We start from the raw sequence: 12,153 nt of genomic DNA on the forward strand, positions 1-12,153 counted from the left end.
ATGCCAGCCAGGGAGAGATCTGCTGTGACTTCTTAATACCCTCCTTTGGGTTTTTGCCTTGGGGGCTGTCTTGAAAGAGCTCTTCCAGGTATCATTGTTGGAGTCACATGCTAAGCCAGCTGGAAACCTGCCATCTAGTAGTACTTGTTGCAACTTTGAAGTTGTGCAACACCTTTAGCAAACACTTCCTCATTTAAGGGCATGAAAGCTGGAGCACTCATTACTCGCTTCTCACAGTCAAAAGGAGAACTGCTCAGGTTGGCTAGAAAGCAGAAAGAAATCTCTTGTCCACCAGCCAAATTCAGGATCCATAATGATCCAAGCCCTCCTGGTTACAATATGCTTAACAATGTTTTCATTCCAAGGTAAGATGTTTTCTTCAGTTTCATTTTTTTCAGATTCTTATTGCTTAAAGGCTACTGTACCTGAGAAGTTTCTATGGTTTTTCTTTTGATGATTAACAAGCACTTGTCCCAGACTAGCCAAAAGAATGCTCTCAAAGATCTCAATTGTGCTAAAATTACATTGAGGGTTTTTTTTTTTTTTTGTATTTGCTTAAATGTTGCCATGCAGAAAACAGATCCTAAGAAAGAAAAATCCTAAGATCCTAAGAAGCAAAGCACGTTCAAGTTAGAGGGAAAGTTTTCCAATTATGTGAGTGAAAATTAGGGTAGAAGACTGAAGGGGATAGAGAAACAGAGTTGGTGTCAAGAAAATTTCAGGAAGCAAAATATGAAAGGAAAGATAAATATTTTTCATTTTTAATTTTCTTCCATTAGAGCTCCTGTAATTAAGCTTGCATAATTTTCGGCCAAACAAAATCTAGTGCTATTGTTGTTATCTTCAGAGAATCTTCACACTGTACATAAACTAATGTGACACCACTTAGTACTTTTCTCAATATAAGATTTTCAGATGTATGCCACCAGAGAAATGCAGATTTTATTTCCCAGTTAGCATAGATGAATATTCTTTAAAATCCATGTGAAGTGTGGCATTAAAAACTTTCCCTTTCAATATGAGACTTGGAGTGGGGGGAATTGTTTACTATGGTAGGGAAAGCTGTATTTATCCAACATGCTTAACTAATTTGGTGGAAGTCTGGGTGGGGGTATCACTAATGGGGTATATCAATTATAAACTTGGTTATATGATTTTGAGGTTTAGTGTATCTATAAAGTCAGTCTGGTTGGTAAATTTAAATAGGGCTCGGTGTAGTGTGCTGGGTTAAGATGGTGGCATGAACCACTTTCAAGCCAGGATTTAGAGTGGGATGCAGTATGGAGATCTACTTTGGTTGTGCTTGTTTTTGATCTGTGGTAAACCTAGGATGTGGGTAGTGCATTCATCCTGATTCCCTTGATCTCTCAGTAGCTTTTGATACTATCAGCAATGGCATCAAAGGTTGCTGAGGGAGTTGAGAGTGGGAGGCACCATTTGAAGAACACAGAGTTTTTCCATCTTTGGTTTTGCATGGGATGGTACATTCCATTCAGAATTTATGAGCAGTCTGGGGTTTCTTCTGAATCCATAGCTCCTACTCCAAGAGCAGGTGGCAGCTGTGGCCAGGGAGACCTTTGCACAACACAAATTTGTGCACCAGTTTTGTCCATTCCTGGGCTGCAAGGCACTGTGCTTGCATTCACTCATCTCTTAGTCACTTCCTGATTGGACAACTGCAAAACACACTTCATCGGGCACTACATAGTCCTTGAAGACTATCTGAACCTCCAAAATGGTATCGCTATCCTAATTTATTTGTTAATTTGTTAATTTGTTAATTTGTTAATTTGTTAATTTCTTAATTTCTTAATTTCTTAATTTCTTAATTTCTTAATTTCTTAATTTCTTAATTTCTTAATTTCTTAATTTCTTAATTTCTTAATTTCTTAATTTCTTAATTTCTTAATTTCTTAATTTCTTAATTTCTTAATTTTAGGAAATTTATATTGCCACCTATTCACACATGGTGACTCAAAGCAGCTTACAATACAAAAGCCTCTTATATAAAACAATAAAACTAATAAAAGAGAATGATCATATAATAAATAAATAAAATAATATAATAACATAATCTCCTACCCCAGTGACATCACATGAGCCATTTAATGGGCTCCATCCCACTCTGCGTTCCCCATGCCCGCTGGCATTATTCTTCCATTTGTGCTTCTTTCCTATTTAGGATAGTGTCTTTTTTGTAAGTAGAAGCAGGGATGCATTGCTTTGTGAAATCTGATGGGAGTGGGAAAGCTGGACCAAACTTGCTGTGTAATATGCATGCTTGGATCTAATCAAACTGAATCAGCACTGTGGCATGGAAGGAGATGCCTTTATCTTTCTCCCATTTTTTCTCCAATCCTGCTGTTTGCAATAGAGCAAGTGTGGTTAACTGTAACCGTAAATTCAAAGAGTTGCTAAATGAATGGTTCTAAGACAAGAATTACCTGTACTTAACATTCTGGGAAATTTGCAGCATTGTTTTTTTTTTTGTTTTAAAGAGAACATTTATATTTACAAACCTTGCATCATAAAAGGAGAAGAACAGGAAAGTTTCCTGTTTTTTTTTTAAAAAAAGGTTATTGAGCAACTTATATTAACAATACATCAATTAGGTGATTGTTCATAGAGCTTTTATGTGTTAAAGTATATTGGCCATGCATAAAGGCCATCTGAAGATTGATATAGTCTAGGTTAAGTGTATGTTGAAAAGCAATTGCATTGAACACTTTCATGCGTTTGTGTATTGTGGACCAAAAAACAATCAGGTGCCATCACAACTCAGTGTATGTTAGTGTTGGTGGCTTTAAGATCTGTGGACTTCAATTCCCAGAACTTGAACTTCAGCTCCAGAATTCTGGGAGCTGAAGTCCACATATCTTCAAGTTGCTAAGGTTGAGAAACACTGGTCAATGTAACCAAATTCAAATGGGGAATGAATCATGGAAAAGAGGCAAATCTGTAGATTTGGAATAATTTCTGTCTTCAGGTTCCTATCTAGCAGCTACAAAAGCAGTAGCACATATCAACAATTCAATAACTTGGAAGTGAGAAGGATATTTCCTTTCACAAGCTCCTTACATGACTCTGACTGAAACAGCCATCACTCTGTTTGCCTCACAGGTGAAGTCTTGTGTTAGCTGGTGGCACATTTTGTTCTCCAGGTTCTGATGAATAATTTGCTTTTAGGTTGCCTTACCCAAACACCCATGCAGAAACTAGTTTGCATTTACTTACTGATATAAAATCAGCGGTAGTCAAATAACACAAAGTAATTGTTTGGAAAGACCTGATTCCTTAAAAAGCAACAATTGAAAATGGTTGATGGTTCACTTCTAGCAGATTGATTGCAGGACAATACTGACAGGTCCAGACCAGAATCCTGCTCTGATATAGATAAATGGAGCAGATCTCCTGATCTTCTAAGTTGTACTTCTAATTCATTTCTGTAGAACAGGGGTGTCAAACTTGATTTCACTGAAAGCCATATTAGGGTTGTGTTTGACCTTGGGGTGGGGGGAGGCATGGCCAGCTCAACGTCACTTGTGTCAGGGGCGCCTGTGGTGGCCCAAGTGCTCTGCCAGAGAAAATGGGCTTCCAAGCTCCATTTTTTGCCTGAGACAGCCTCCTGCAATCCTCTGCCAGTGAAAACAGAGCTTGGAAGGGCTTGCCCATGGCCCCCGCTAGCTCTGTTTTCACAAGCATCATGAGCCAGTTCTCTCTTTCCAGGGTGACCCCATGGGCCAGATCTAAACACTCCATGGGCCGGATCCAGCCCCCAGGCCTTGATTTTGACACCCCTGCAACAGAACATGGTATCTGGCAAATAACTTTTATAAATCAAATTGCTCCTGGAAATATCCATTGGACCATTGGATACCTAAGAAACCCTATACCAGTGGTTCCCATCTTTCACAATTTAAAGATAAGTGGACTTCAGTTCCCAGAATTTTGAGAAATGGCTATGTTGGCTGTGGAATTTTGGGAGTTGAAGTCCACATATCTGGAAATTGCTAAGGAAATCCTACTGTGTATGGTCAGATAAACAGCCATTGCTCCCTTGGAGTAGGGCTGTCAAATTCCTGGCCCATAGGCCAGATGTGTCACAGGCTAGTCACACCCATGCCCAGTTTAGTGAATGGGGGAAAAGTCCCGATATGTCATGTGACATTGGCGTGACAACGTCAATTTGACATCCCTGCCTTAGAGGTTCTTCTAATCAGAAGTTTCTAATTAGACATTTTTGAGTTTAAATAGCAAACTGCCTACTTAAAAAGCAAGTTCCTAACCCAGACAAGTCAATTATTCCATCCAGGGAAGGAGACACTGTGTTATTTCAGGCCAAATCATTCTTTCTGTGAACCCCATTTGAAGTTAGCTCACTAGGTCTTCACATCGATCAGTTTTTCTTATGAAAAGTTAAACAGGACTTCATGCAATCAAAGCATTCCGGAGTTAAGAATTTTGATTTCTACCACTCCTTCTAATGAGGTAACCTAACGGCTGCTTGCCAGCAGAAAGAATAAAAGAGATTAGTGTGCCAAACTTTAAACTATATGCCTGTAGAGGTTTTAACCTTAAATTTAATGTTTAATTTAAATGCAATCCAGTTGGATTGCTCATATCCACTTTTTGGAGTACATACCAGGTAGGGTACCCAAAGATCAAATATGGCCCTTGGTGGGGGAGGGGAACATAGACCTCCATTATAGGGATGGTTAGACACCCTTAATCATCTTCTTCACCATGTTTTGAGGCTGTTCTGCTTGTTTATGTTCTTCTGAAAGGGTCATACTAGAGATCAGAAGTGGTATTCAGCAGGTTCTAACCAGTTCTGGAGAACTGGTAGCAGAAATTTTGAGTAGTTCGGAGAATCGGTAAATACCACCTCTGACTGGCCCCATCTCTACCTATTCTCTGCCTCCGGAGTCCCAGCTGATTGGGAGAAAATGGGGATTTTGCAGTATCCTTCCCCTGGAGTGTGGTGGGAATGGAGATTTTACCGTATCCTTCCCCTGCCATGTCCATCAAGCCATGCCCACCAAACCATGCCCACAGAATCAGTACTAAAAAAATTGAATCCAACCATTGCTAGAGATGATACCTTTGGCATCCTTTGAGTTATTTCTACTATTCATAACTTGTTGTAGAATCCATACTATAGATACAGCATATCCTGCTCTGTTGCTATCAAGCATTCCTATGTAATGACCTGTAATATGGATCTATTTAATCCCTAATTACTTTACTATTATTCAAGCTCAAGTGGAAGTTGTCTGCACAGTTTTTTAAACACTCTGAATTACACACCACTACTAATGTTTCATAGCTTCAGGCTGGCATTAGGGCTTAGGTGTTATAAATATATGGGTGGTTTCCAAAGAAGTAAGCAGAAGTAGGATCTTTTACCTGTAAGGCATGTTCCCCCATGACCTGTGTGAAAAGAACAACCCTTCTGAAAAAGTCCTTGTTGAAAGGATGAGTCCAGATTAACATAGTTCTTCAGTCATATATGTATTAATTTCAGAGGCCTTTTGGGAGGGATCAGATCTCTGACAAAAAGCCACCCATCCTCTTTTTTGGCAGCTTGCTGTGTGAAGAGGAAGGCAAGAAGGAAGGAGAATATTAGAGAAGGAGAATGACTAATGTCCCTTCTTGCTTTTAGCTTTGTCCCTGTGTAATATTGGTACACTTACGTAGCCTGCAACAAATTGTGACACATGAGAACAACTGCGTTAAACTGAATGTAGACTGCTTTAAATTTGATTGTAAAAAAAAAAAGACTTTTATAACAGAGTTATCAAGGTCTGGAATATTTTACCCAATTCTGTTGTTTCAGCTATTAAATTTCAGTTTTAATTCCAAATTAACTTCTGTGGACCTCATTCCATATTTAAGAAGTTCCTAAGGAGGTGTGCCTAAATGCACTAATATGCCTATAATCCCTGTCACATTTTAGTTCTTTCATTTTGTTAGAATTCATAATTTTTGTTTCATGATGATGATACATGATTTAAGATAGAAATAGATGATAGATGATAGATGATAGATGATAGATGATAGATGATAGATGATAGATGATAGATGATAGATGATAGATGATAGATGATAGAAGATAGAAGATAGAAGATAGATAAATTGATAGACAGACTGATAGATAGTATTTGTAGGAGAAAAGCCCCCAACAGAATGTGCCCCCCAAATGTTGGCAATTCTCCACAACAGGTTATGGCATGACACCCTGAGTTTTTGCAGATAACCAGTATGATACAGTAGATACGGGTTAGTCAAGGATTCAGGAAGGCCATGCTTAAGTCCGAGAGGGCAAGGTTCTGAGCATGCATATACTGTATGTATAGAATTACTCTGAATTAGAAACCAGGAGCTGGAGCATTGCATTTTTCTGCTCAGATACTCACTTCCTTTAGAATTAGGTTACTATCCCTAGTTGTAGAGAAATATTCTAGTCTTCATCCCACTCATCCCCTGACAAGAATTACAGGAGGGACTTTCAGGAATGGATGTGTCAGCTTACTTCAGGGCAGAAAAGAGGATGGTAGAAATGTTGAACCGAAAAACTCTGAAGCACAAATGCACATAAGAATTCTCTATTATGTGCAAGTGATTCATAATTCCCTCTCTGGCCGATTCATCCTTGACTTTGTGTTCTTGATAACTATGCTTACTATGCCATAGCCCAACCCTCACCCACGTTTCGAGACTCAGTCTATTTACTTTTAACGCTGAAGGCAGGGAATTTTCTAGTTTCTGGTTGAAGAGTCCTTCATTCAGTAGCTTCAGGCCCTGAGAACATCTGCATTTTACTTAGAACAGGGACGATGATGAATGAAAGAAAGAAAGAAAGCTGATTACGTATTTATTTCTTTAGTGTTACAGTGTTTTATTAGCTACCCAATGTTATTGCAGTAATTCAAATACAAAGCAATTAAAATAATGCTAGCTTCATCAGGTAGTCTAGGTAACAAGCACAAGAATGAATATTAGTTCTCTGTAAAGGTATATTAACAGCATCTTGCAAGGCTGAAATTATTTCTTCCCTCTGTGCTTTTAGTCTCCAAAAATCCCACAATCCCTTCCGAAATGCCTCCCACATTCTCCTTCCTTTTGCAAGCTGAGATACCTTTTACAAGCTGACCTCTTTGTGGCTCTTCCTCCTATCTCCCAAGTCATTCCCACATAACATAACAAATCATGATACTCCACTGATTCAGATGATTGCCCAACCACAACTAAGAATTAGAAGTTCACTGGAGTAGCCCTGATTTTTTTTTTAAAAAACAAGGACAGGTGGGATTCCCCTTACCAAGGAGGCAGTTTCCAAAATTAGAAAAGTAATTGGTAGAGAACAATTTGGTAAAGAAGAAAGGGGTGTGGAATTGCTGCTTTTTCTGTGCTCTAAGCAGGAGATAATAATAATGTTTCTTGCCCTGGAGGGGAAAGCAATCAAACCCCTCCCATGTTTCTGGGAGCATCAGGTACAAAAAGGCAGGTACATAAAAGTATGAGAAAGGTGTAAATTTCTGCCTAGTCAGTGATGGTGAACCTTTTTGGGGCCCCAGTGCCCAAACCAGAATGCACATGCATGCACGCTGGAGTGCTGGAAAGCTGAAGACCAGCTGGTCGGCATGCATGCGCTTCCTGGCCAGATGGTCTTCAAATTTCCAGCATGCAGCTGATCTTCATGCATGCCTGAGCACCGGATACCCAAAGACCAGTTGGCCAGTGCACACATGCCTGGTTTTTGGCCATTTTGGGGGGCATTTTCAGGCCATTTTTCACCATTCCGGCACTCGCGAAAACCAGCTGGTGATGGTGCCCGTGCCCACAGAGAGGGCTCTGCGTGCCACCTCTGGCACGCGTGCCATAGGTTTGCCATCATAGGCCTAGGGCTTTCTTTGGAAGATGTCCATCAGTTTCAGAAGATTCATTTCCATGGCCAAATGCTTAGTCTTCAGTCACTCTCTACCTTAAGAAATCTCTTTCCCTCTCTCTTTTCCTCTCTCCCTCTCCCTCTCTCTTTTGCATGGAAGCAGACGATAAAGACTGTCTCATTAGGTGTTTGGACATTAAGTTTCCCCCCCTACTGGGTGGCTATTCATATTTTACTTTATTGTTTCATTTGCAATTATAATTATTGTTATTATTGTATTGTTTTGTAATGTGTATTGGGCTACTTTGAAATTTACAATGTTATGAAAAGACTGAATTAGAAAAGTAAAGAAATAAATAACCTTAATATCTACTGTAGGAGAAACAATTCCGAGTTGAACCAGCTTCTGGTAATTACATGGTGATAGTTATGTAGTTTGCTTGGCTGCAGAATGGAAGTGATTTTCCACTATTTTCATTCTTCATGAGTAACTGAATAACAAATTGTGTTGCAGATGTGAAAAAGGTAGAATAACATACTAAAGTGAACCTTTTTATCTTTTCTTTGTGAAGTGAGCTCTACAAAGGATTCCTGGAAGGTTAAAGATTATGAAGTAGTGTATCCACAAAAAGTCCATGCATTGCACAGAAGAGACGTGGGAGAAGCTCAGAAACCTGACCAAAAAGTAAGAAAAAGATTTGCTTTTCATCAACTTGTTTACTGATGAATCTGACCATAGGTTTTGCTCAAGATTCATGTGAATCAGAGTTAAAACTACACTTCTTTCAAAACTTTGCAAAGGCAAAGTCTCAACTGTTTTTATTGTTCACTAGCTGATAATCCGATGCTGCCCGGGTATTTATTTATCCCAACCGTCCTTCCATGAACATCATCACAATTTCTAATGTTGGATTTTCTCCCTTACCAGAGGGAGCCCCCTTGTGGAGTACTGTGAAGCCATTACCATGGCAACTCCACTGCACTGAACAGTAGAAGCCATTTTATGGCAGTACAATAGAAACCATTTTAAGGCACAACAGGCTGTATCTTAACAGAACACACATCCCGAGGGGTGTTATGGGTGTCTTACCCCCACAGTATTTGTTTCCAGATGGTAAGTCATCTGTGTACCAAGTTTGGTTGAAATTGCTCGAGGTGTTGATGGAAGCGAGGTTATAATTTGGAACCTATCACCTGCTTAATTTTTTAGATTGGATCTGGCTTGTCTAGGATCCTTGTCCAGCCCTTAGAGATCTTTGAATAATACTTTAAATAATATTTGCATAGATGGATTTTCATAAACAGCTTCAAGTAAAGAATGATTTCCTCTTTTTAGTTAGACATACCGTAAACCTCATAAGACTGAAAAATTCCAAAGGGGTGTTTCACTTTGATTTAAAAAATGGTCAAGTTGCAGAAATCTGAGAAAAGTCATTGCACACATATCAAGATTTGCAATTGATACTGTTTGAGTGAAACTTACACAGCCCCCATATTTTATGGGAGCGAAAAATCCTACTGTGCAGGATCATTTAGTCTGGCTAATTACTTTGTTATTAGCCAACAGAACATTTAATGTCCTTTTGCTGCCATCTAAATTTGCCATCTGCTTATCTGGATTTATGCACTGCAATCTATGCAATTGCTTGGGTAATTACTGATTTATTATTAATCTGTAATAATATTAATCTATTTATATGGCTGCCCAATTCAACACAATTGAAGAGACCAGGGGTGGGTTCTGGCTGCTGCTACTGCCAGTTCACTCAGGGACTGGCTGTGCACATGTGCACACTTTGCACCTGTGCATGCTTGAGGCACACTATACGTGCATGCACAGTAGTAAAAAATGCTTCTGCGCATGCGCAGAAGCAAAAAACAAGACGCCACCCACGGTGCCACGAGAGAACTGGTTCGGGGATATGGCAGGCCAAGTTGCTACCTACTTGGCTGAACCGGCAAGAACCCACCTCTGGAGGAGACTTCCCAGAATGCATCACTAGGAAATATAAAAGTTGTATTTGTAGATGTAAATGGCATAGTGAGGTTAAGAACAAGAACTGGATGCAGGTCCATCCTCAGCCATAGAAAAGCTCATGGGAGAACTTTTGAGTCAGTCACTGTGTCACAATCCAACCTTATTCATCAAGATGTTGAAATGGAGAAGAAAACCTTGAACCTCTGGAGAAAGTTTAATTTAAGAATCTAATAAATGAATTGGCTGTAACTTTCCATTTGACACAGGTTTTTGAGTTGTTAAGAATGTACACGTTTTGTTTCCCTATTTTTAAAAGAATATTCCACTGTTACTTCTCTAAATATTGAACTCTTTGCATTTCAGACTACATATGATGATACCATGCAATATGAATTTAAAGTGAATGGAGAGCCAGTGGTTCTTCACCTAGAAAAAAATAAGTAAGTTAATTCAGAAGTTCTTTTAACTTTGATGAGATGATGTGAAAAATATATATTCTTGGACACAGTCCAAGAGAAATTACATTGTATTGCTTTGTTTGGGAAATTAAAACTAAATTAAATTAGTTAATTGAATTAAATTAAATATAATTACTGTAAAGGAGAAGGGGATAGAGTTAGTGAACATGTTAATTATGTCTTACCCCAGAATTGAGAATTTCTTTTTTCCTGCTTTCTATGGTAGACTGATGAACCATAACAATTCTAGATAAAGTTTAACTACTCAAGGCTCATAAACTTCAGTCCCTTGATTACCTAGGTTAGTTATGAAATATTAGAGATTTAAATATGATTGGTAACACATTGATGCTGCTCCACAGACACCCCCAGCAATCTGTATAACTTTTCTTAAGAGCCTTACATAGCAATAGTACTTAGCCTTATATACCACTTCACAGTGCTTTACAGCCATCTCGAAGCAAGTCACTTCGAGATGGCTGTGACTTTTGCAGAGTCACCCTCTTGCCCCCAACAATCTGGGTCCTCAGTTTCTCGACCTCAGAAGGATGGAAGGCTGAATCAACCTTGAACCAGTGAGAAATGAACTGCCTAACTGTAGCCAGCAGCCAGCAGACGTAGCCTGCAGTACTGCACTCTAACTACTGCGCCAGCATGAATTTACATCAGAGTTTACATGTTGAAGCATGAAAGGCATGAAAGGGGACATGACCTAAACAAGCCCAGATTTCAACACATCATGTTAGGGTTTGTTTGGGGGTTGTTGTTTTTTTCCCATTTCTTTCAGTGTTCTCCATTTGAACTGTAAATCCAGATACCAATAAAGATAATAATAAGTAGATTTGCCACCTGGATTATATCTGCATAATAATTAACCAGTGGAACAGGTTTTGCGTCTTTCACTGACTTATCTAGCCAGGCCACTGCGTTTTTATTAGCAGCTTTGTTTCAGTAGGGGGAATAGACACGGACTGAAATTATTTCTCCCCTCTAAATAAACTACTTCTACTAGTAATAAAAATAGGTGTATAATTTTATTGCCTCAAATCCAGTAAATGTCACATCAAAGTTGAAATTAGTATAGCAGCCACTGCATGGTAAACATAGGAACAATTGTTTAGAATTGAATCTCTGCAGCCCTGATGCAATTTAATATGAACATTAAGGCCCAGATACTACATACTGAATGCTTTGGGAATGACTTCCTGCTTTTGATTTTAGAATGTATTTTTCTATCTATCCTGCTATATGTGGCCCTCTAAATGTATATTGATCTAATTATTAAGGATGACCTGTAAAGAAACCGCCCCATGGGTGTGTCATTTTATCTTATATTGTTGAGCTATTTTGTGTTAAATTAGATGATGTGTGTTTTTGAAATTATCATGTTACGCTTTCCTATTGTCTAAATCAGTGGTGGGTTGCGAGCGGTACGCCCTGGTATTGGTGTACCAGAGTCTGCCCGGAGCACTGGGTACCATTTTGGTATGATGCTCTGGAGGAAGTGCTCCTTACCTGTCTTTAAATCCTTTGGCGCTTCCGCACACATGCATGGCCCATACAGTGCCTGCGCGATGCTCCGTCGAGCATCTGGAGCATCACGGAGGTTTGTGGAGGCATTGCTGGAAGGTAAGACACATGTGTGGGTGCTGCACATGTTCATGTGGACAACTCCAGGCCCCACTGTAACTATGCCAGTTGCAACGGGATCCAGAACCCACCACTGGTCTAAATGTGAAGTCTGGGTAGAATTTCATGGGTAGCATCTGGATCAAGGGTGTCAAATTCGATTTCATTGAGGGCCACATCAGTGTGGTGTTTGAACTCAG

The 12,153-nt window shown here is 39.3% G+C and overlaps 1 protein-coding gene across 2 annotated transcripts in view; it reads left to right on the forward strand.

Moving 5' to 3' along the window:
* The first annotated feature begins 222 nt into the window (after positions 1 to 222).
* The window catches only part of LOC116516584 (zinc metalloproteinase-disintegrin-like ohanin), a 60,239-nt gene continuing 48,308 nt past the window's right edge, over positions 223 to 12,153 (forward strand). For both annotated transcript variants that reach the window (XM_032229176.1, XM_032229177.1), the window contains exons 1-3: positions 223 to 365; positions 8,461 to 8,573; positions 10,230 to 10,306. In XM_032229176.1, coding sequence (XP_032085067.1) covers positions 314 to 365; positions 8,461 to 8,573; positions 10,230 to 10,306 — 242 coding nt within the window. In that variant the 5' untranslated portion in view covers positions 223 to 313. The remainder of the gene's footprint in view (positions 366 to 8,460; positions 8,574 to 10,229; positions 10,307 to 12,153) is intronic.

The sequence above is a fragment of the Thamnophis elegans genome, chromosome 13, assembly GCF_009769535.1.
Source record: "Thamnophis elegans isolate rThaEle1 chromosome 13, rThaEle1.pri, whole genome shotgun sequence".
Classification (NCBI taxonomy): domain Eukaryota; kingdom Metazoa; phylum Chordata; class Lepidosauria; order Squamata; family Colubridae; genus Thamnophis; species Thamnophis elegans.